This window comes from Heterodontus francisci, chromosome 31 (assembly GCF_036365525.1).
Source record: "Heterodontus francisci isolate sHetFra1 chromosome 31, sHetFra1.hap1, whole genome shotgun sequence".
Lineage (NCBI taxonomy): Eukaryota > Metazoa > Chordata > Chondrichthyes > Heterodontiformes > Heterodontidae > Heterodontus > Heterodontus francisci.
In genome coordinates this window covers 43,291,164-43,317,598 of record NC_090401.1, presented here as the reverse complement: position 1 = coordinate 43,317,598, position 26,435 = coordinate 43,291,164, and the positions used below count along the sequence as shown (strand labels likewise).

General features: G+C 44.0%; 1 protein-coding gene across 1 annotated transcript in view; it reads right to left on the bottom strand.

Annotated features, from left to right (window-relative positions):
• Positions 1-903: 903 nt before the first annotated feature.
• The window catches only part of zdhhc18a (zinc finger DHHC-type palmitoyltransferase 18a), a 37,848-nt gene continuing 12,316 nt past the window's right edge, over positions 904-26,435 (bottom strand). Inside the window, exons 7-9 of the mRNA XM_068011434.1 lie at positions 23,670-23,782; positions 21,694-21,790; positions 904-3,043 (exon numbers count right to left, since the gene is read on the bottom strand). Of these exons, the coding sequence (XP_067867535.1) occupies positions 2,810-3,043; positions 21,694-21,790; positions 23,670-23,782 (444 nt within the window). The 3' untranslated portion in view covers positions 904-2,809. The remainder of the gene's footprint in view (positions 3,044-21,693; positions 21,791-23,669; positions 23,783-26,435) is intronic.

Here is a 26,435-nt window from a genome sequence, read left to right as displayed (position 1 = left end):
GAGTATAAAAATAGGCAAGTTATGCTGCAGCTGTACAGAACTTTAGTTAGGTCACACTTAGAATATTGCGTGCAATTCTGGTTGCCACACTACCAAAAGGACGTGGAGGCATTGGAGAGGGTACAGAAGAGGTTTACCAGGATGTTGCCTGGTCTGGAGAGCATTAGTAATGAGGAGAGGTTGGATAAACTCGGATTGTTTTCACTGGAACGATGGAGGTGGAGGGGTGACATGATAGGTTTACAAAGTTTTATAAGCGGCATGGACAGAGTGGATAGTCAGAAGCTTTTTCCCAGGGTGGAAGAGTCAGTTAGTAGGGGACATAGGTTTAAGATGAGAGGGGCAAAGTTTAGAGGGGATGTGCGAGGCAAGTTCTTTACACAGAGGGTGGTGAGTGCCTGGAACTTGTTGCCGGGGGAGGTGGTGGAAGCAGGTACCAGAGACGTTTAAGAGGCATCTTGACAAATACGGTCCCCGGAAGTGCAGAAGGTTTTAGTTTAGGCAGGCATCAAGATCGGCGCAGGCTTGGAGGGCCGGATGGCCTGTTCTTGTGCTGTACTGTTTTTTGTTCTTTGTACCTTAATCCCACATATACCCAAAAATCAGAGCTGAGACTACCTCAAACTAATTTCACACAAAAGTCAGGAGGAGGAGATAAAAAGAATATTCAGATTCCAAAGATGAATGGTTGAGGCAACTGCATCATCCAGTCTGCAATTCTGATCAAATGCTAAATCTCAGGACATGGGACTATTCTGAGAATACTGGCAGTATGCATTCTTATATCAATTTAGTGAGACAAAAGCCAAGGAATCTGCTAAAAGTCTGTGTAATAGAGAGAGAGATGATTGACACACACACACAAGAATCCACTGCAATATATAGTATGAAGTGTACCTATATTTATTGAATTGAATACAGGAAGACTATGAACAATCTATAGTAAGTAGATGCATTCTGAAATATGTACAAAGCATTTGCACAAGGCACTTCATATCACCTGAAGCAACGCACAATATAAATCAGAGGCACCAGTATTGCTCAGTAATTTAGATTATAGGTAAAGCCATTTGAAATTTATTTTATTTTATTTAGAGATACAGCACTGAAACAGGCCCTTCGGCCCACCGAGTCTGTGCCGACCAAGAACCACCCATTTATACTAACCCTGCAGTAATCCCATATTCCCTACCACCTACCTACACTACGGGCAATTTACAATGGCCAATTTACCTATCACCTACAAGTCTTTGGTGGTGGGAGGAAACCGGAGCACCTGGCAAAAACCCACGCGGTCACAGGGAGAACTTGCAAACTCCGCACAGGCAGTACCCAGAATTGAACCCGGGTCCCTGGAGCTGTGAGGCTGCGGTGCTAACCACTGCGCCGCTGTGCACTATAAATGCACTATGACTATAATTCTATTCTCACTGAATTGTCCTCTAGAATGCAGCATCTACATGAGCTGGCCATTCAAGTGGCCAATTCCAATAGCTTTCCTTGTTTATTCATGGGTGGAACCAGCTCAAAGCATCAGACAATAAATTGTGTTTCAAAGATGTAAGGTGCTGGGGGAGTTTGATGGGATAACTGCTAGGGCCTGAGGGTACTATTCAAGGAGCAGGCAGATGTTGAATAAGATTTGTCTGTTCAGAGTTTGGTGCCAATTAAACACCACGACCTCATCCTCACAGACACATTTGAGAAGCAATGAGCCGTGTTATACAATTACAGACACTGATTCCCGAGAGCTTCACTGATTGAGAACAAACACCTTTCATAGACGAGTGCAGCAATGGTGGGAGTTATTGAGCATAGCAGTTTAGATAACTGTTATAATCCTAATCCACAAAGTGATCAACACATTCATCAACTTCTTAACCTGTTATACTTTGGTGCATAAGAGACCTGAATTATTAAATCTGTACAACTCCTTGATCAGGCATACAGCCAGTTACACCCAATGCAAGTGTTATGGACTAAATACACAGCTTTTCCTGGACACTTTAATTTGCTATGGATCCAGGTTGAAGCGACACTCTGCACAGTGTGAACAGTATGCACAGTTACAGCTAAGAGTTGGCTGTCTGATGGTATTTGGTGGTACATTGGATGAGCACAAACATTTTATTTTCCATTTGGTACTTGGCACCATTTACCCTGCTGATATTGTGTTTATATTGCAGCAGTATTTAGTGTTAAACCTCTATAGTGTGGATAGTAATTGATTATATTTTATATGAAAATGAACAAAGCATTTCAACCCAGTGGGTGGAGTGATGAACAGCTCTGCTTCGAAAGAGATGTGCTCAAGGAAGCTTTATCCATCCAATCAGTAGGCATAGTGGATTAATTGGTTTCTCAGCCAATCATGATGCAGTAAACAAGTTTATTCACCCAACCAGCACATTATCAGTATTATTTGATCCATTGAGAGATCAGTAAAACGATCACAATTATCAATCCAATCAGCACTTGACCCAATGTCCAAGGTTATCATCCAGTCAATATGCGGCACAAAGCCTACCTGCATCATTCGCTTCCATGTATATTTAGAGTCTGTCCAACTGTGGTTCTACAGCAAGGATTCAATCTGTCCAAACATCTGTAAATCCTTTCTACTGAAACGTCAGTCACCAAGTTAGCCAGCAGCTTGTGCTACTTATGTCTCCCACTGCTCTCCAACACAAAGCAGCAATAATCAAATAGCTTTCTGTTTTAACAGAGCCCAGGGTTGCGGTCTCTGCGATAGCTCACAGTTAGCTATGTCCAAGATCTGCAGTTGTCCGATGGTTCGATTGGGAGCGGCTCATGCACTGGGGGAAGAGCCGGTCCTCGATGCTTGGAACTTCAGCTGCATCGTACTTTTTCCTTGTGGATGTGAAGGTTTGATGTAGCCAGGGGGCATAGCGGCACAGGCCACAGCACCTGCTGCCTTCTCTGGCACGGTTTTATTCAGGACACACAAACCTGTCTGGATAAGGGAGGTGGGTGTACTCTGGAAAAATAATCTAACACCTTGAACACAAGAGCCCTGGTCAAACTGAAGAAAAGAGGAAGGAGCAAAGGGTTTAAAGGGATTGGAAAGGAGAGAGAGAAAAGAGAAAGGCCTTTAGTAACATTCAAAAATATTCCTAGATAGAGGTTTCAAAAACTGCACCAGAAACAGGATACGATCAACAGAATTTAATCCCGCAATTGGTTGAGACTCGATTCAAAGTTTATTTAAAAGTATTAACATTTTTACGGTATCAGTTTTTGTGAGTGGATATTTACAATGGCTCAGTTATCTCACTAAAGCACAACTATTGAAACAAAGAAAACGGTTTAAATTTAGCACTGAGCAGAAGTTCCATCATCACTGTTAAATCTACAGTCCTGGATGTGACTCAGCTAACTCACCCACACTACTGCCTGCAACAATAGATGGAGCAGCTTGTGCTGGAGAAAGAAGGACCGGCTACAACCCACAAAGGTCAACTTCCATCAGTCACTTTGGAGCAGACTGGCCAATGATGGGGAAGAGCCCGTGACACAGACTAACCCACGCCGCTGGCTCAGGGTAGCCTGCAGCAATAATAGGTACAGCAGATAGGGGACAGAATAAAACAGGTAAAAATAACCAATACAGACTTCTGAGAAGCATGATCACCTGGTTCTGGGAACAATCATTTAAATCATCTTTTACCACATCACAAAATCTGCACTGATGACCTGACATGGATCAGATTACACTCCAGCAGAAAGTTCCTTCAAGCGTCCTTGATATGAGTGTGTGTGGGTCCAGGTCAGCCTTTGGTAAGGTCTTGGCTGCTGTCCTGTTCCTAATGATTAAACTGTGCACTGGGGCTGGTAGCACAACAAAACCCAAGTGAGAAGGTTTGCACTCCATGTCTGGCAGTGTTACTTGTGTACATTAAACTGAACCAGAACCGCTAAGACTGATCATCTGCATTCTGCACCAAGATGAACCCAGTGTACTGGGGGAAACCAGGCAAGACAAACCTTGGGTGGGAGAGTCCAGAACAAGGAAACACAACCTCAATATCAGAGCTAGGCCATTCAGAGGTAGTGTCAGAAAGCACTTCTTCACACAAAGGATAGTGGAAATCTGTAACTCTGCCCAAAAAGCTGTTGAGGCTGGGGATCATTTAAAAATTGATAATTTGTTAGGAAAGGGTATTAAGAGTTACAAACCAAGGCGGGTAAATGGAGTAAAGCTACAGGTCAGCCATGATCTAACTGAATATTGGAACAGGTTCAAGAGGTTGAATATCCTCCTGTTTCTTTCATATCAAATCTAAGCAACATCTCAGGGCTTTAAATCAAATGTCAGCATCACTAAAAGGGAGCAAATAACAGTTGGATAGTGTCATTCAATGAGGATGTTCTGTAACAGTCACACAACCAACTGATTCGAAAGTGAAAGTCTCACATGACAAGCCAGGTTAAAAGTCATAGGTCAGAATGTAACGGTGAGGCGCTCGTGATAGAGGAAGTCCAACTAGCTCCCAATTTCAATCTCAGTGCTGTGCGGGGCTCAGACATCTGTCACCTCCTCACAGTTGGAGGCACAAGAAATCCGAGACAGAGGCTGGGTTACAGACACTGGCACAGGCCGAGGACCAAATAACCTCCCAGCTCCAGAAGCTTGTGGCCTACAGAAACGTGCACAGAAAGGACAAATGAAAAAGTATGTTGCAATCAGTATATTACAAACAAGTCGTTAAACGAGGATATAAGAAAAGCTAATCATTCACATCCAGGGTAACAGGCCTGAGTGCAACTAAACAACACTCACACGGTCAACAACACAGAGCGTGATAGACTACAGCTAAATACTGATACTGTGAATTATCCAGATTTCAGTCATGGGTTAAACTCTACATCACTGCATGTGGCAATTTGTGAATTAATTCATGCAGAAAAGCAAACTAACAAATTCTTTTAAACCAGATCCGTAGCTCCTAGCAGTCAAACCCCAGCAACAGGTGACAATGACAGTTTCTGGACATCTGCCACTGAGGCATTTGTGCCACAGCAGCTCATTACTCAGACCTGCCTATTTCACCAGCTCTCAGCTCAGCCACATCAGGTTTGATGCAGAATCAAAATGGCATCACATGGAGCAGACACCGCTCAGGATGTGGAGGAGAAAGGGAAAGAGAAGGACACAGCATGGACAAACCTGGAACAGGACATGGTGGACTCCCAACAGGAATAAACTGCTGAGATCCCTCATCTCTGATGAATTAGCAGCATTGATCTCAGACACAACACAAAATGGCCACTTGAGTGAGGTAGCAGTAGAATCATCATCTAGCAAGGAATAGTCATCTTCAGGGGAGGAAGAGAGAGAGGAGGGTAAGGAGTGAGGGCAAAAAGTTAAAACCTGCAGAGGAAAGGAAAGCAAGAGGGAAAGGGAGAAAAGGAGGAATCAATGTGTTCAGGAAAGGGAAAATGAGATCAACATCTTCTAGAGAGGTGAAGAGGAAGAGAGGAGAAAAGGAACATGTCAACACACAGTGGTGCAGTGGTTAGCACCACAGCATCACAGCTCCAGCCACCTGGGTTCGATTCTGGGTACTGCCTGTGTGGAGTTTGCAAGTTCTCCCTGTGACCGCATGGGTTTTCACCCACAGTCAAAGACTAGCAGGTTGATAGGTAAATTGGCCATTACAAATTGCCCCTAGTATAGGTAGAGGAATTGTGGGGATGTGGTAGGAATATGAGATTAATGTAGGATTAGTATAAATGGGTGGTTGATGGTCGGCACAGACTCGGTGGGCCGAAGGGCCTGTTTCAGTGCTGTATCAATAAATAAAATAAATATTTGAGAGAGGTGAAGGAGAGACTGGGGAGAAAGCAAGACACAGATAGGAGAGGAAGAGAGACAATGGAGAGCAGAAGAGAACAGGGGTGGAGGTAGAACTGGAGGGGAAAAATGGAAGAATTGCTTGGAGTGTTTTTCTGCAGTGTAATTATCTCTATTAAAAAACATTTCCCTCTGATTTGGGCCAATGAGACACTGGGCAGAATGCTCACCTACGGGGACGGGCTGGAGATGTCTGTAAAGTTGCTCACACTGCCTTGTCTCAATTAGCAAAGTGGGAACGGAAGGCTGGGGCTACAGCCTGCCCACTCAAAGGTGGAATCCCTTGGGCTAATACCACACTTACACCTGACAGAGCAGCACTAAGTCACGATCTCAGGCAAGAAACCCTAGTCCCATCAGGCTGCTTGTTAAATATAATACCAGTCCAACACTAATTCAGAATGTCACTATATGGGCACACTGAGCAGCACCTCACCCTGGATCTCTTAGTATCTATTTGCTGATCCTTTGCTGCCACTTTCATCTGCAAGGAAAGAATGCCATGCAACTTAAACACAGTGAAATGGTGTGTTCAAAGGGCAATGATTCTGTACAGTGCTTGAAATGATGCCTCCCAGAGAACAAGCATTTCCTAGTTTATGTTTGTATCATTCTTGATGAACACCACAGAAGTGCGTGACAGCAGGATGCACATTTACCAGCACCATCCTCCCGACACCAGTGAATGTCAATGCTCATTTGTAGCGGGTACAAGGGAGTCGAGTGACTGCATTGACTTGGTCAGGAACTCCCTCCATGCAGCTGATGGGATGGGGGTTGGGGGTGGGGAGGGGGGCCTTCAATCCTAAATAGGGCCACTCTCCCTGGCACCCCACTGAAACAGAACCTGAACAGGCTGGGGCTCTTTTCTCAAGAGAGGCTGACCTGATAGACGTCTTTAAAATGAGTAAGGGGTTTGACAGAGTAGATGTTCCCACTTGTGGGGAGACTAAAACTAGAGGCCGTAAAAGAAGATAGGCGCAAATAAATTCGTAATGGAATTCAGGAGAAACTTCTTTACCCAGAGAGTGGTTAGACTATGGAACTTGCTACTTGTACTGCAGCGCAGTGGTTAGCACCACAGCCTCACAGCTCCAGCGACCCGGGTTCGGTTCTGGGTACTGCCTGTGCGGAGTTTGCAAGTTCTCCCTGTGACTGCGTGGGTTTCCGCTGGGTGCTCCGATTTCCTCCCACAGCCAAAGACTTGCAGGTTGATATGTAAATTGGCCTTTGTAAATTGCCTCTAGTGTAGGTAGATGGTGGGGATGTGGTAGGGAATATGGGGTTAATGTAGGATTAGTATAAATGGGTAGTTGTTGGTCAGCACAGACTCGGTGGGCCGAAGGGCCTGTTTCAGTGCTGTATCTCTAAATAAATAAATTAGTAAAGGCAACTGGCATTGATTCATTTAAGGGAAAGCTGGATTAACACATGAAGGAGAAAGGAATAGAAATTATGTGATGGAGTGAGAGGAACAGGGATGGGAGAAGGCACATCTGGGGCATAAACACAGGCATAGTCCAGTTGTGCTAAATGGCCTGTTTCTGTGCTGTAAATAAAATGTAGGATCTCTAACTCTTCAATTTCAAAAGGGAGCTGGAGAGGCTGGACTGAGGGCCACAGACAATGTCCTGGATACAGAAAGGTGGAGATGAAATTAAATATAAAATGTACAGCGCCTGGATTCTAGATACTAGTCTGAGCCTCCCTTGTACCTGCACCTGTCAGTGGGGCTTCATTCCTGCTGCCAAGGAGAGTACTCTGCCAAGTGTCAAGTTTTAAATGCAGCTGGCAGCCTTTGCACTGTCCAGACAAGTAACCTAACTGCTTAGGGGTTTAATAAGCATCTTTCTTTAACACGACACTACCCCCTCCAGGCCCTGTACTAATGATGCCAGAGATTGGGGCAGAGCAGGTTTTTAAATAGCTGGGAAATTCCGCTGGAAATAAAAACCTGTCACGTGTGACACTGTAAAGCAGCTTCACCATGTCAAAATTACCAATATATCACAGCTGGAAACTTTGTACAAATGTTTGAGACTGAACTGGTCTTGGACATCACGCCAAATATTTCCACTGCCAAGTTCTTCAGTTGGTCTCCCTGTACATTTTACCTGCACATGGTAGTTGGCAGCAAAACCAGGCAGGGGTTGTTTTACTCAGTAATAATTTGGAATTTTAGATAACACAACTCAGGGCAGCATTAAACTGAAAGATCAGAGCCATTATTAAGTGAGCTATATTCACAGAATGGTACCCATCTGCCAGCCTCAGAGACTCAGGGGCACCCTCAGTGTGAACACCGATACTGCACATTCTCAGCCTGCTTTTTCACAAGTGAGGGGTGTGGTTGAGACCATACACATTTACACGTGTGTCACAAGTAAGACATTGCGCTTACAGCCCGTCACCAGTTTAAGAGGCACTATTGACAGGTATAAGATGGAAGGACATTGCACTCAGATTCACTTCCTGTAGGATAGTGCACTATTTACAAACATACTTCTAGTAGGCCGTGTACTATTTACACTCTTCTGGTGAGACCACGCACTATATGCAGGCACATTTGTAGTAGGATAGTGCAACATTTACACACTTCCAAGTGGAACTGTGCACTATTTACAGGCACACATGGGATAGTGCACTATTCATACACTTCCAGTAAGACAGTTTACTATTTACAATCACATTTCCAGTAGGACGGCACACTATTTACACACTTAAGGTAGACTGTGCACTATTTACAGGCAGGCTTCTGGCCGACCGTGCACTACTTACAGGTGCCTGTCTGGCCGGACTGTGCACTTACAGGCACACTTCTGGCCGGACTGTGCACTACTTACAGGCACATGTCTGGCCGGATCATGCACTACTTACAGGTGCCTATCTGGCCAACCGCGCACTACTTACAGGTGCACGTTTGGCCAGACCTTGCACTACTTAGAGACACATGTCTGGCTGAACTGTGCACTACTTACAGACGCACATGGTAAGATTTATACACTTCCAGTAGGACAGTTCACTATTTACAGTGTTATGAAGGTGCTTCTGTTTTTTGTTAAAAATATATATTTTTTTAAAGGAATTCATAGTCAAACTGAACAAATATTGGACCAGTTTTTTTTTCAAGAGGGCACTGAAAGAACGAGTTTGACAACAATGTATATTGGTTGTCACATGACCCAAGTTAAAAATAGAACAGAAATCCTTGTAACAGGGAAAAACGTGGGCAGAGGAGTCAGTAGCGCCCCATGGTTGGACAAACTCAAAAGCAGCAGCACACACCCGAGGGCGGAAAACTCTCAAGCTTTTGGTTGTAGAGTCAGAGTATGTTTTACCTTCTGGAGTAAGCGGCTGATAAAGTTTGCCTGCTGCTGAAGTCGTCAAGGAAGGAGAGAAGACCACAAATCAGCTCGCTTTCCAGCATCTCTAAAAGACCCTGAGAAGTCCGCTGTGTCAATTCATCTCGTCTCCTGTCTTTGAAGAAAGCCTGCTAAATTACTTTTCAATGCCGCCTGGAAAGAACTGTTTTAAAAGAGCCTAGAAACCTGTCTACATTTACTCGGAGCCAAGACTGTATGCTAATTTTGGAACAATATATCTGATCTGCTGTTTTCATCAAAAATGAGCAAGCAATCAGCCTAAGTGTTTCTTTTTATCTGTAACAAAGCCACAAATTTAAAAATAATCCCTTTTATTTTTCTGGTTAACCAGTGTATGTATATATGTGTACATGTGTGTATGTGTGTGAGGAACTAAGGTAAAAAGGGGACTTTAAAAATTTAAATATTTGTGTTTATGCTTTACTTCATGACTAGTTAAGACTTGTTCTACAATAAACTGATGATTTTGTTGTTCATTAAAGGAACCTGATTAGTGTGCTCTATTCTGGGAAAAACAGAGTATAGGATTGACTGTATTAGTAAGTGGGAAAATTTAAAATACATGTTGTGACCTGTTGAGAAGTGGGACTAGAATAAACAGTGCACTCCTCTCACCTCAGTCGTAACAATAGTCACACTTCCAATAGGACAGTGCACTATTTATACACTTAAGATGGACCGTACACTATTTACAGGCAGGCTTCTGGCCAGAGTCTGCACTACTGACAGGTGCACATCTGGCCGGACCGCAACCACTTCCAGGCGCGGTTCCTGTAACTACAAGCACAGATGGTAGGACAATGAGCTATTTCTAGATGTACAGTCTGTAGTACCAGTTAGGACCACATTCTTTGAAAAGACTATTTAAATTTCTATGTATACCGAGTGCAATTTAATGTAAACGTTGTAACTAAGGGTCACTCTCACATACCTAATCCGTAATTTTAAAGCTCTTTTTGTTTTGTTTACATCCTCCAAGTTTCTCCCTCTCCTAAAAGCACCGGCTCTCCCTGTAATGCACATTTCACTGGTACCAATTACTCCCCGACACCCCACACCACTGACCATGCAACATGTACGCTATTCAATTATTAGCTGCATGGAAGCCAATCTCAGTCACATGACTTTCCAGTGAGAGTTGCTGGGTCAGCAGCAGGAACCATGATTTATATTTTTCCTCACTTTAGCCCAGGAGTTCTGAGACTAATTATAGGCCAGCGGTAGTGAGAGTGTTTAACAAATGTTTCTTTAAATTTAAGTCAGGGGATTCCAAAACAGTAAGAAAGCTGCCAGGAACAGTACCTGGAGATGAATACAAGGAAAGCTTTCTGGGATCTAGGAGCAAGGTCATTTTTGCAGTCATAATTTTGTGACCACAGATTCTCAGTTTAATTCAGTGTCTGTACCATCACCTGCAAAAACAATTCTCTAGAGAGCTGCACCTTTCAAATGGCCATCCTCCAGCTCTCTGTGCTAACAGAGTTTCACTCTCAGAAATACAGAACTGACATTTCACATCAGGACAAGTGGAAAACCTTTACACAACAGACACACAAGGATCTGGCATCTAACAGGTTAATGCGAGAGCAGCCAGTTGGTGGCTGATGTGCCTCTTCTGCATGCAGTGGTCACGGGTGATGAAAATGAAAAATGTGAGCGTTGAGTGAGAGTATGAGCACGCTTACCAGCTGACTGTCAGCACCAGCCTCACTCTGAAACCTCTTACATTCCATCAGGCCGTGCATGAAACTGCAAAATCCTCACAAGTATCCTCCTAGGGAACAAACACTCAACATTACACACAGACCAATGACTGCTGTGTCTCCAGCTCTCTCTCTCTCGCCCAACAGCTGTGTCACCAGGGAATCTACATCAGACTGGAATGAACTGTCCTGTCCAGGGTTGGAGGGCCTCCTCTGAACCCCCTCTTTCCTCCCCCCCACTCTGCCAAATACTCTCTCTCTCTCTCCCCCCCACCCCAAACCATTAGCTTGATTCTCTCAGGTGCTGCCAGCTGTACATCAACAGCATTTTATCTTCGATTTCAATGCAATTACCCACTGGATTGTTACACTGTCCTGAGGTGGCTCACTCCAGCGTATGTATCAACACTCACTGCTCACTCAACCAGCACTGAACTGTGCTGGGTTTTTCAGTCTCTTTTTCAATTTCTTTCTACCAATACAGAGAAAAAAAGGAACCTGAGGTGAGCACGGCTGAAATGAGTCAGCCTCCAATTATAGCCCACAGTAAAACCATTGGAGAATGGGCAGACACCAGAGATTGAACATAATGGACATTGTGAGTACAGACTCACAGCACAAGGAATGTCCCTGAATAAAGCTAGCTGGTTATACCACATAGATACCTCCTCTTGGGCTGGTGTACACTGAATGTGCAGTTTGTTCCAATCTTTATCTCTGTCATTTCAACAAGAAATTAAACTTTTACTAAAGCTCCCTGATACCTCAATGGGTAAATTGCCATCTGTGATCTAGCACTGAAGAACAAAGATTAGAAAACTCCTGCTTCAATTCCTGGTCTCTTGTTGTGTTACTCTGAACGCTGACTGGGGCCGTGAGCTGGGTCGGACCGGAGAGTCCTTGGAGAGGTGGCTTTATTTCGAATGTAACGGGGATTTCTGGGAAAGATGTGCAGACCCTGTAAGAGTTTATCCATGTCCCCAAGCATTCTAGTTGGATTTAGAACAACCTGTTCTTGCTAGTGTTGTGATGCTTACATATCAGGCCAGGATTGAGGTCATAGCTCTGCTGCTATTAGGAATGGTGTGAATGTGGGATTTTAAACCCAAGGGAAGAATTGGGTTAAATTGCCTATGAAATTTAAGTACATTTTATAGGAAGTTAAATTCTGTAATTCCAGCCCCAATTCTTGACACAGACCGCAAGCACCAAATTCACCTGGTCATGGCAGAAATCTATATTTGTATGAAATTTATAGCTGCTGGTGAATCTTGTAATTTTTTTTAGGGTGATGTTGGGGCAGGGCCACTGGGCTGTACAGACACAGCAATGGGAGAAAGAGAGAGATGGCTGGAATGGTGCTGGCCAGGAAAATGACAGAGAGGCAGTGGCAGCAGATCAAATGGTGCCATCAGAAACACCATGCTGTGTCTGTGCACTGGATGTTTCTGACTTTCCCATTTCAAATAGTTACCCTTGGGAGCAGGTGAGGATATGCTGTGCTCAAGGATGAAGGCAGAACAGCAGGATTTTCAACAGTGTTGAAATGAGCAGCTATGTGATGTCAGATTGTAGGCACACGGCTGCGGACTATTTGTAGGACCTTTGGGGAGAAGAAAAGCTGGAAAGAAAATAGAAAAAAAGCTGTATGTAATTAGTGCACCTTGATAGGAGTTAGAGGCAGTTCCACTGGGATTTAACAACAGTCAATTGGGCAGGTTCAGTGAGGCTGGTCTTGTTAAGAATTGAGTTGGGTGAGCAGGATTCTCTCGTCCAAAGCACTCCGCCCCAACAACACACATTGCATGGAAATAAGTGATTAACCAGAGATTTAAAGAGGTGCCCAAGGGCAGCACAGTGGTTAGCACCGCAGCCTCACAGCTCCAGGGATCCGGGTTCGATTCTGGGTACTGCCTGTGCGGAGTTTGCAAGTTCTCCCTGTGTCTGCGTGGGTTTTCGCCGGGTGCTCCGGTTTCCTCCCACATCCAAAAGACTTGCAGGAGATAGGTAAATTGGCCGTTGTAAATTGCCCCTAGTGTAGGGAGGTGATAGGGAATATGGGATTACTGTAGGGTTAGTATAAATGGGTGGTTGTTGGTCGGCACAGACTCGGTGGGCCGAAGGGCCTGTTTCAGTGCTGTATCTCTAAATAAAAAAATAAATAAATAACACCTCTCTGTCTTTGCCCCGCCCTCCCTGCTCTCAATTCAGCCTGGCTAGAATGAAGTACTCTCAATGGTTGAATATCACATCAACGCACACATGATGAATGACCACTTGGCTTGCATTTCACAGCACAGATGCCATCATTTATGCTATCATTCCAGGCAGCCTCTTTCTCGAATCACCAGGATACTTGAATGCTCCCATTTGAAAGTACAGTGAATTCTTCTAGTACATGGGGACGGGGAAAGATGTTTGGATGAAAGCCCGATAACAAGCAGAATCCTGATAAATACGTAACTCGCTTCCCAAGAAACATTCCCTCTTGTTCAGGTTCACTTAGCCAATAAACGGTAATAGTTTGAAAACCACAGGATACAGCTCACTGAGTCATTCGACAACTCAATCTAAACAATTCTCTTGCTGAGATGCAGTTCCACAAGCTTCAAACACATTTCCAGTAGCTCGTACAACTGGCCATTCTTCAGATGTCAGTCGTGTCAGTTGGATATTTTGGCCTTGATCCTGTCCTCACCAGGGCCATGCAGTGGTCAGGAGCAGAAACTGTGGGTGATTTCTTCCTTCCCTAACCCACAGCTGCCAAGGTCAATTCTAGCATTCTACTGCCATCAACTAACCCAGCAAACGGAAGGGAACAAACCTGGGACCTTCTTCCTCAACACAATTCAGTGCCATAGAGAGAAATTGGGAGAGCTTAAAATGAATTTATAGTTCACAGATGGAACCAGTTTCCCCTATTTTTGTGTTAGCTGGTGTCCAGACAGGAAACTCAGACCAATGAGGCTGTCATTGCACTATATAGTGATTAAGGCAGATTGTTGGTAGTAAAATAAATCACTACTAGGGACAATGCACATCTCTGCTTCGAACAGTCTCAAATAAATGGGTCATAAAGTCACAGCAGATTAAGGTTCTGCAAAGAGTCCATTACAGCTGAACCTGCAGTAAGAGGGTCAGGAAGAAAGGAAACATTTTCAAAGGAAGCTGCAGTTATCAGCATCCCCTGCAGTCTGTTCCGCACTGTGTTGTGGAGTCTTAGCATCACAGGTGCTGCCCTTATGCCTCAGTCTCAGACACACAAGTGCCAGGCAATGACCATTTCCAAGAGTGTCTAATCACCTCCCTTTGACATTCAATGGAATTACTATCAACATTTCCCCCAACTTCACCATTCTATGGGATTACCATTGACCAGAAACACAAAATAGACCAGCCATATTATCCCATGGCTACTAGAGCAGGTCAGAGGCTGGAAATAGAAATAAATAAGTAGATAACAAATAACAAATAGAAATAAATATGTACAATTTGATAGCCATTACAGAGACATGGCTGCAGGATGACATAGATTGGGGTCTGAATATTGAAGGGTATATGACATTTAGGAAGGACAGGAAGCTAGGAAAAGGTGGAGCGGTGGCTCTGTTAATTAATAATGGTATTTGCACAGTACAAAGAACAACAAAGAACAGTACAGCACAGAAACAGGCCATTCGGCCCTCCAAGCCTGCGCAGATTAGAGATACAGCACTGAAACAGGCCCTTCGGCCCACCGAGTCTGTGCCGAACATCAACCACCCATTTATACTAATCCTATATTCCTACCAAACATCCCCACCTGTCCCTATATTTCCCTACCACCTACCTATACTAGTGACAATTTATAATGGCCAATTTACCTGTCAACCTGCAAGTCTTTTGGCTTGTGGGAGGAAACCGGAGCACCCGGAGAAAACCCACGCAGACACAGGGAGAACTTGCAAATTCCACACAGGCAGTACCCGGAATCGAACCCGGGTCCCTGGAGCTGTGAGGCTGCAGTGCTAACCACTGCGCCACTGTGCCGCCCTATCTTGATGCCTGCCTAAACTAAAACCTTCTGCACTTCCGGGGACCGTATCCCTCTATTCCCATCCTATTCATGTATTTGTCAAGATGCCGCTTAAACGTCGCTATCGTACCTGCTTCCACCACCTCCCCCGGCAGCAAGTTCCAGGCACACACCACCCTCTGTGTAAAGAACTTGCCTCGCCCATCCCCTCTAAACTTTGCCCCTCTCACCTTAAACCTATGTCCACTAGTAACTGACTCTTCCACCCTGGGAAAAAGCTTCTGACTATCCACTCTGTCCATGCCGCTGATAACTTTGTAAACCTCTATCATGTCGCCCCTCCACCTCCGTCGTTCCACTGAAAACAATCCGAGTTTATCCAACCTCTCCTCATAGCTAATGCCCTCCAGACTAGGCAACATCCTGGTAAACCTCTTCTGTACCCTCTCCAGAGCCTCCACGTCCTTCTGGTAGTGTGGCGACCAGAATTGCACGCAATATTCTAAGTGTGGCCTAACTAAAGTTCTGTACAGCTGCAGCATGACTTGCCAATTTTTATACTCTATGCCCCGACCGATGAAGGCAAGCATGCCATATGCCTTCTTGTAGAGAGGGATGACCTAAGTTCAGGAAACCAGGATGCAGAAGCGGCTTGAGATGAGAAATGATAAAGACAAGTCACTTGTGGGAGCAGTGTACAGGCCCCCTAACAGTAACCACACGGTAGGACGGGGTATAAAGGAAGAAATAATGGGAGCTTATCAGAAAGGTACAGTGATAATCATGGGGAACTATAATCTAGATAAAGACTCGAAAAATCAGATCGGCAAAGCTGCCTTGATGAGGAGTACATAGAATGTTTTCGGGATCGTTTCTTAGAACAGCAGTTCTGGAGCCAGAGAGCAGGCTATACTAGACCTGGTAGTGTGCAATGAGATAGGATTCATTAATGACCTCATAGTGAAGGTGCCCCTACGCAACAGTGATCATAACATGAGTGAATTTTACATTCAGTTTGAGGGAGAGAAGAATGGGTCCAAGATTAATATTTTAAACTTAAATAAGGGCAATTATGAAGGCATGAAAGCAGAGCTAGCTAAAGTTAACTGGCAAATTAGGTTAAGGGATAAGTCAATAGAGATGCAATGGCAGACATTTAAGGGGATGTTTCAGAATACAGAGAATAGATACATTCCAACGAGAAAGAAAAATTCCAAGGGGAGGACCCACGATCCGTGGTTAACTGAAAAAGTTAAAGATAGTATCAAAGTTAAAGAAAAATAATTGTGCAAAGATGGGCGGCAAGTCAGACGATTGGACAGAATATAAAAAACAGCAAAGAATGAATAAAGGATTGATAAGGAGGGAAAAATTAGAGTACGAGAGAAAGCTAGCTAGAAATATAAAAACAGATACTAAGTTTCTATAGATATTTAAAAAAGAAAAGTTAACAAAGTGAGCATTGGTCCTACAGAAAGCGAGTCTGGGGAATTAATAAGGGAAAATAAGGAAATGGTAGATGAATTGAACAGGTATTTTGCATTGGTCTTCACTACAGGGCATACAAGTAACATGCAAGAAATAGGTGTAAATCAGGAAATGGAAGGGAGGGAGGAACTCAAAATTACAATCACCAGAGAAGTGGTACTGAGCAAATTGTTGGAGCTGACAGCTAACAAGTCTCCAGGTCCTGTTGGACTTCATCCTAGGGTGTTAAAAGAAGTGGCTAGTGAGATAGTTGACGCGTTGGTTTTAATATTCCAAAATTCCCTAGATTCGGGGAAGGCGCCATTAGATTGGAAAACAGCGAATGTAACTCCTTTATTCAGAAAGGTAGACAGAAAGCAGGAAACTACAGGCCAGTTAGCTTAACATCTGTCTTAGGGAAAATGCTAGAAGCTATTAAAAACGTTACAGCAGGGCACTTAGAAAAATTCAAGGTAACCAGGCTGAATCAACATGGTCTTGTGAAAGGGAAATCCTGTTTAACCAATTTATTGGAGTTCTTTGAGGGAGTTACATGTATTGTGGATAAAGGGGAACCGGTGGATGTATTGTACTTAGATTTCCAGAAGGCATTTGATAAGGTGCCACATCAAAGGTTACTGCAGAAAATAAAAGCTCATGGTGTAGAGGGCAACATATTGGCATGGATAGAAGATTGGCTCTCGAACAGGAAACAGAGAGTAGGCATAAGTGGGTCATTTTTTGGTCGGCAAGATGTAACGAGTGGTGTGCCGCAGGGATCAGTACTGAGGCCTCAACTTTTTACAATTTATATAAATGACTTGCATGAAGCGACCAAAAGTATGATTGCTAAACTTTCTGATGACACAAAGATAGGTAGGAAAGTAAGTTGTGAAGAGGACATAAGGAGGCTACAATGGAATATAGATAGGTAAAGTGAGTGGGCAAAGGTCTGGCAAATGGAGTATAATGTGGGCAAATATGAAATTGTCCATTTTGGCAGGAATAAAAAAACATGTTATCTAAATGGTGAGAGATTGCACAGATCTGAGACGCAGAGGGATCTGGGTGACCTACAGCATGAATCGCAAAAGGTTAGTATGCAGGTTCAGCAAGTAATTAGGAAAGCTAATAGAATGATATTGTCTATTGCGAGGGGAACTGAATACAAAAGTAGGGAGGTTATGCTTCAGTTATACAGGGCATTAGTGAGACCACATCTGGAGTAGTGTACAATATTGGTTTCCTTATTTAAGGAAGGATGTAAATACGTTGGAAGCATTTCAGAGAAGGTTTACTACACTAATAGCTGGAATGGGCAGGTTGTCTTATGAGAAAAGGTTGGACAGGCTAGGCTTGTATCCGCTGGCGTTTAGGAGAGTACAAGGCGACTTGATTGAAACATAAGATCCTGAGGGATCTTGACAGGATGGATGTGGAAAGGATGTTTCCCCTTGTGGGAGAATCTAGAACTAGGGGTTACTATTTAAAAATAAGGGGTTGCCCATTTAAGACAGAGATGAGGAGAAATTTTTTCTCTCAGAGTCGGGTGTCTTTGGAATTCTCTTCCTCAAAAGGTAGTCGAAGCAGAGTGTTTAAATATCTTTAAGGCAGAGGTAGATAAATTTTTGATAAGCAAGGTGAAAGGTTGTTGGGGGTAGGCGGGAATGTGGAATCGAGGTTACAATCAGATCAGCCATGATCTTATTGAATGGCAGAGCAGGCTCGAGGGGCCCAGTGGCCGACTCCTGCTCCTAATTCGTATGTTCGTATATTCTGTGGCAAGTGACTCACCACCCGACTCTCCAGAGCCTCTTTACCACTTACAAGGCACAAGTCAGAAGTGTGCCGGAATATTTGTCATTTGCCTGGATGGGTGCAGGTCCAACAGCATTCAAAAGCTCAACAATCTACAGGACAAAGCAGTGCACTTATTGGCACCCCATCTACCACCTTAACCACCCACTCCCTCCACCACCAGCCGACCGTGGCGGGTGTTTGTACTATCCACAGGATGCACTGCAGCAACTCGCTAAGGCTTTTTCAATGACACTCCCAAACCTGTGACTGCCACGACCAAGAAGGGCTACAGCAACTGGTGCATTGGAATACTTTCACCTCTAAATGACACACCATCCTGATTTGGAAATATATTGCTGTTCCTTCATCTTTGCTGGAAACCCCTCGAACTGTATCGGGAAAATTTTCATTTGCTGTAAAATGTAAAAATGTAATTGGCATGACAAATGTGAAATGGAAGGGTTGTGAGGCAACTCATGATTGTAATGAAGCAAACGGACCTCCTTTGCACTGTTTGTTTTTTTTGACTTGGTGCTGTTTGAAACTGGTAATGTAATTTTTACAGATTTTTATGAATAAAGTATATTTTGGAAATTTAAAAAAAAATCTTTGCTGGGTCAAAATCCTAGAACTCCTGACCTAACAGCATTGTGGGAGCATCTTCAACATACAGACTGTAGCTGTTCAAGAAGGTGACTTACCACCAACTTCTCATGGGCAACCACAGTTGGGCAATAAATGCCGACCTTGCCAGCGACGCACACATCCCAAGAATTAAAACACAGTAATGTCCTTCTATCGTATGAAACAGTTCAAGCAAGAGCCCATCGGTCCAAAAGCTAAGAGATCTCCACCTCCAATCAAACTGGATTCTGCCTGAATTCCTTAGTTACTAGCAAACCTGTATAGGCCACCACACTAGGCCTAACCCCAAGACTGACTCAGAGGGATGGGGAGCCAGTGTTTTGTGTTCCATTATTGCCTCTGAATTTGTTGCAGGCCAAAATGAAATCTTGGATGAGCAAACAATTTCTCCAGCTCAACACATGTAAACCTGAAGTGATCTTCATCTTCACCTCCCCCCCCACCCCTCCCAGTATTTAGTCCCCAATTACATCCCTCTTGTTCAAGCTGAACCCAACAGTGCACAGCTGTGGTGTCCTATATGACCTGGAGCTGAGCTTCAAACCTCACATCCTATCCCAAGCCTCTTACTGATTAGCCACCATTGGCCCTCTATTCAGCCATCACAGACCCAGCTGCCTCGTCTCCATGCTGTAATGGAGTTCATCCCCACCCCCAATAGACAACATCACCTTGTGTCATGAGGACTGTGGGTTGAGACAGATGGTCACCACTGGCAGCATGGGGGTCAGATTGCCACTGAGGCTTTGTGTACTCACTGGGCCTCTGATCTTCATTTAAACCCTGATTGTAAGGCAGTTCATTTACTTCATCAGGGCAACATCACTCCTTCTGTCAAATTGCTTCAGGTCTCTGCAACTTCAATGTCACTAGTATTAGACATCAACCTTCCTCCAAACCTAAAGATTTCTGTTTTTTTTTTAAAACAGATCTCCTCCCTCTTATCCCCTTGAAGGTGTAGGCTTTCTCCTCTCAATGGCTTGATGGGCCATATGGTCCATCTCCCTCTCCTATTTCTTGTGTTCCTCAAGAGCCATTCATCATGTGAACTGAGATCATGAGTGTCGGCAGGTTATTCAACCGTGGGGGAACATCACAACTGAACACGATTCCAGCCTTTTTCAACTCACACACACTTCAAAAAGGTCACTGGATTGTGATCAGGAGTGTGAACCCTGGCTGACTGTCTCCTTGCGATCCTGGGCCAACTGTAGCCTCAACTGAAATGAGCCAAATCAGCACAAATTAGGGTTGGAAACAGGGCCATTTTTGTTCTGTTTGCTTTGCACCACTTTAGGCAGTCCTTTTACCAATGCAGACATCAGGGAATCTGCACCAGTTTTAATTCAGGGAAAGCCTTTTTTGGAGTCAGAAAATAGACCTGAATATCTCCAGATTGGACAGTATTTGCCATTCAGATGGTACGCCTCAGATTTTGCCTTTCTTTCCCCAAAAGCACGTTGACAGAAGCACGTATTGTAGGGAAACCAATGTGGTAACGTCAACAAGAAACATACAGCTTGCGAGAGCAGAGTTAGAATGCACGATAATACAGTTGAACACTCCAACCAACCATCTCTATCTTCTCAGACGCCAGCCAGCTCTGTCTATCCCAATTTCTCCACTCCCTTTCACAACCTGTGATCCAACTCCAGTTTTATTTCTTAGAGTTCACCAAGGGAGAATTTGAGATGGATAGCACCGATTTTATTATAAATACAAGTTTATGGGGAAAAAAAACAGCAATAATTAGATAACATTCTCTGTACAGACAGCATGCTGGCACAGAGGATTTAAACAAAACATTTGAAAATAATACAACACGGTCGAACAAATTGGCAGGAGGTTTCTTGTGCAATTCTCATTGCGGTATGCAAATGGGCAAAGATAGTGTTGAAAGCACAGGTAGGATCCTGGAGTGCAACTTTCAATCCTGCAGCCTCATCCCGTGGTACAGATAGAGGCCTTTTGACCCAACCTTCACCAGATTTCAGACTGTAGTAACGCTCACCTACACTCTGCAACAGCTCTTCCCTGGAGTGTTTTATTGGGTCCATTCCCTTCAAACACCCAGAACACATTAATGCCGAGTGCCCAGGGTAATGAACAGAGCCTGAATATTCTGATTTCTGCTGGGCAGTGCCAACCCACAGTAACAATCACATGATATTCATCAACTCTCAATCCCTTTTGAAGCAAATGATGCAACTCAGCGGCTCATAATTGGATTAAAAGGATAGCCTCTTCCACCCTCAGGCTCCACCTCCCCCTTTCAAATGCAACATAACCCTTTAACACTAGTTCCTTTTCTGTAACAGTAACATGATTCAGCATCAACAGTAGCTACGCTGTGTCTAAACACACAGCTGCCTTCAGCGTTTCGTGTTAGCTCATTCCAGCAGGATGATCCTGCTTTTATTTCATTGTAATGGAGAGGAACTCCAAAGAAATGTCCCCAAACTGATCAGGCAGATGAGTGCAGACAATGACAAGTCCCATGGTCCTTACTGCCCATTCGCAGCACAGTCCAGCGCTGATCCTTCACAGCACCCACACACTTGTACATATGGAGTCTATCTGTTTCTGAGAGCTTGGCTCAAGTGACATTTCCAGCCACGGGAACTGCATACAAAATGTCACCGAGTCAGGCAGCTAAATATTCCCACCCCAGGTAGCCTCTGTTTCTGCTCATGCTCAGGGTGAGGTTATGGGTAAGAGGGAAATGGGTAGATGCATGAGGGAAGGTGGACTCAAACACGACAGGCATGGCATTAATTCACACCATCATCAGGCGTCACCTCCTACCAGGTTGGCTTCTGTTTTCGCTCCCTGAGAAACTTTATGCTGGTGCCCAGACAGCTGTATTGTGTCTGGGTCCAAGAAACCACGCCTGTCAATTAAACTGGGGAACAAAGAGAAAAAGTAGTGACAGATCTGCAGCAATGCATCAATGAACATATCAAAGCACTGGTCAATATACTCATACAAGCTTAATTTGGCTAAACAGGTCCGGAAATATAGTCTGGGACATTCCTTTGGAAATTCTCTCCATTAGAATAACAGCAGGACCAGAAAGACCATTCAGATATTCAATCTCATTCTTATAATGTACTAACTCCCTCAATGAGCCCCATCCTTCTGCTACCCTTACTCTTCCATTAAAACCCATCTTTCTGATACCCTAACTATTCCACAGAAGCCCATCCTTCCAATACCAACACTTCCATAGACACCCACCCTTCCAATACCCAAACTCTCCAATTGAAACTCATCCGTCCAATACCCAACTCTCCTATTGAAGCTCATCCTTCCAATACTCCAAATCTCCATAGAATCCCATCCTTCCAGTATCCCAATTCCCCCATTGAAGCCCTCCCTTCATTTTCATAGAAGCTCATGCCTCAACTTGCCCAGCCTGAACTCCACTAATGATTGTGTATTTAATACCCTGGCAAATATTCCAGATATTTACCACTCTCCACAGAAAGAAATCTTTGTATCTGTTTTAAATTTGATTTTCACAAGTAGTCACTGGCAAGAGTAGGGAGCGTCTGCAGAGGTGGGAAGGCAGCTGCAAAGGGAGGCAGTACTGATACACCAGGGAGAGGGGGCAGTGTCTGCAGGGGGTGGGGGGGCAGTCCTGATGCACTAGGGAGAGGGGGCAGTGTCTGCAGAAAGGAGCAGTGCTGATACACTGTACCATCTGCAGCAAGAAGGCAGTGCTGACAGGCCAAGGAGAGGGGTCGCTGTCATCTGATAAGACAGCACAAGCGCATTGCACTCTAGGTTTAATTAAACCTTTGGGCCTGTTGGAATTGATACCACAAGTATTTGCAATTTATTCTTTTCCTCAGTCAATCCTTTAATTCAAGAGCTATCAAACATATTTGCTATTTTAAAAGTTCATCTGGTGCAGAAATACAAAAATATATAAGCACCTGGTTCTCCCTCCAATTCAAAGTCAAAAACTCCGACTGTCAAGAGCTCCAACACTTGACCATTAAACCAGAGCAGCAGGAAATACCGAACAAATCCCACTGTGCTGCAATACTGTTCACTAGGTTGATTCCTGGGATGAAGGGGTTGCTTTATCAGGAAAGGTTGAGCAGGTTGGGCCTATACTCATTGGAGTTTAGAAGAATGAGAGGTGATCTTATTGAAATATAAGAGATTCTGAGGGGGTTTGAAGGGTAGATGCTGAGAGGATATTTCCCCTCATGGGTGAAATCTAGAACTAGGGGGCACAGTTTCAAATTAAGATGTCTCCCATTTAAGACAGAGATGAGGAGGAATTTCTTCTCTCAGAGGGTTGTTAATCTTTGGAATTCTCTCCCCAGAGAGCAGTGGAGGCTGGGTCATTGAATATATTCAAGGCTGAGTTAGACAGATTTTTGATCTACAAGAGAGTCTAGGGTTATGGGGGCTGGCAGGAAGGAAAGTGGAGTTAAGACCACAATCAGATCAGCCATGATCTTACTGAATGGTGGAGCAAGCTCGAGCAGCCAAATGGCCTACTCCTGTTCCTATTTCTTACGATCTTATGTTCCTATGGCACAAAGCACTGGGCAGCATTGCACATAGAGTACAGGCTGTCCAATTTACCAGGGATCAGCAAAAAGGAAGGAAGGGACAGGGGGCAGAGACATGCACACTAAGAAGGGTAATGAGAGTGAGAAACAAAATGAGAGACAGAGACAGAAACATCAATGGGGGGAGTTGGAGGGAGAGCGAGACACAAACATAGACAGAGAGAGCGAGAGTTAGCAGGTTTCTGTCCTTACCTGGGTGGCATTGGTCCGCACAAGACTGCACAGCAGTTAGTGACAATACTGTTGTAACTGTAGGGATTCGTGCTTTCCTCTGAGCTTCGCTTACTGGACCACGAGCCTTTAATCTGTTAAAACATTGAAGCACATGACATTATAGGATGACCAACATCAAAACATTCATGTCACAATTTCTGCTTTTAAACTCATTTTTCTCCAATGCCTCTTTGCAGAGCTCTCCCCTCTGTACAAACCGGTTAGCAGCTGGCAGGCCATCACCCTAGGGATACATCACTCCAGTCAAGTGACGGGTGACAGTTCAGGGATATGAAGCATATAATCCTCTTTACATTCAGTGTCATCCTTATACAGCAAGGGGTACATACAAACACTCTCTCTACACTGTCCCATAAAACATTCCAAAGGCAGGTATGGCATGGGTCAGATACAGAGAAAAACTCCCTTTATGCTGTCACATTGAACACTCACAGGGATGCCACAGAAGGAACGAGTTTAGCTCTACACAGATCAAGAACAGCAGTTCCCATTGCATTTCTCTAAATCTGCAGCCACTCCTGCATCAATGTGACATTTTCATTTCCTATACAAGCCACTCCATGGTTTCTCTGAAATTCTCAATCAGAGTGAAATTAGGTGCAGCCTTGTGATGGGAATCAGGAACCTATGTCTATATTGACTTACAGAAGGCATTACGACATCATTAGATATTCTCATGTCCACATTGTTAGTGACCTCAAAAATGTAATTAGTCAGACATAAACAATCCTTAAGAAATGCCAACTCTCTGATTACTGATACTTGGCCAAGTGCTCACTCAGGGTGGAAACGATCAGATTTTGGTAATTTATCTATCTTAAGTCCCATTACTTTCACCATTAGAATTTTTTTTTAAAAACACATTAAATCTACGTATTAAACCTACTAAGTTTCTCCCCTTCACTTATTTTTAGGTTTCTTTGTACCGTTGGTATTTTGTCCCTTTCTTTCATTGTGAAAATGGATACAACTTACTCATTTAACAAGTCTGCCATTTCATTATAGTCTCACCTGCATCCACCTTTAATGGGCCCAACATTGCTCCTTACCACACTCTCTTTCAATAGATTTATAAACGCCTTTGCTGTTATTTTCAATATCCCTTGCTAGTTTCTTTTTCATATTCCCTTTTTTGCATCTCTTACTGCTTTCTTTGTATTCTTTAGTTGCATTTTATAGCTCCTCCAGTCTGCTAGATTTCTACTTTTCCTTGCATTTGTGTCAGCTTTTTCTTTTATTTTGATGCTGTCCGTTAACTCATTTGTTGATCATCAGTGCTTAACTACAGGAGTAGTGCAAGGGGCATGCGCTGGTTCTGCATTGTATAAAACTCTAACCCTAATAGTACTTCCTGCTGTTGGTCTGCATATTCACCCATTAACTGTCCAGCCCAATTTACTGCAGTCAATTTATTTTTCATCCCTGCTTTACTTTAAGTTAAAATAGACAGACTGACAGAGAGCAAGCAAAGTAAGCGAGCCCGACCTACCAACAGAGCACGAGCAAGCCCAGCTGACTGACTTTCATCCCATCAATATGCGAATCAAACTCACATTCTAGAGGTACAATCACCTACTGCACCGCTAACTCTGCGATATTAGGAACAAGCTAACATTCAATCCATATCATTATTAACTCCAGTAAACCAGCAAATTAAACGGAACTCTGGAAGCTGAGGCATGTATGTGCAACGGCATTATAATTAGTACTGCTTCATCTCTCCTAGCAAAACCAGGACAGTAGCTTGCAGTCATGCCTGAGGCTCCCAGTGCTTGGTGAGCGGCCTCAAAATGTTACCACTGAGTGAACACTGATCGGCTCCACACATTAATGAGCAGCTTTAATTGCCCATTCATATGGACAGCTTAATACTGTCTATCGAGCCACAGAACAAAACAAGCTCCACTTCAACAGTGAAAGTCAGGAAGTTCATCCATACCTTTTGTACACTTTTGCGTCAGAGAAAAATGATCAGAAACATTTAGCAACAGGCAATAATGGCAAAAACAAAGTTATAAAAGAACAACTTCTGACAAATCAAAAGTTCCTGGATTTATAAAACTGGATACCGGGGTGTTGGTGTGTATTAAACGAAACTGGATACCAGGGTGTCGGTGTGTATTAAACGGGACTGGATACCGGGGTGTCGGTGTGTATTAAACGGGACTGGATACCGGGGTGTCGGTGTGTATTAAACGGGACTGGATACCGGGGTGTCGGTGTGTATTAAACGGGACTGGATACCGGGGTGTCGGTGTGTATTAAACGGGACTGGATACCGGGGTGTCGGTGTGTATTAAACGAAACTGGATACCAGGGTGTCGGTGTGTATTAAACGAAACTGGATACCAGGGTGTCGGTGTGTATTAAACGAAACTGGATACCAGGGTGTCGGTGTGTATTAAACGAAACTGGATACCAGGGTGTCGGTGTGTATTAAACGAAACTGGATACCAGGGTGTTGGTGTGTATTAAACGGGACTGGATACCCGGGCGTCAGTGTGTATTAAATGGGACTGGATACCAGGGTGACGGTGTGTATTAAACGGGACTGGATACCCGGGCGTCAGTGTGTATTAAACGAAACTGGATACCGGGGTGACGGTGTGTATTAAACGAAACTGGATACTGGGGTGTCAGTGTGTATTAAACGAAACTGGATACCGGGGTGACGGTGTGTATTAAACGAAACTGGATACCGGGGTGACGGTGTGTATTAAACGA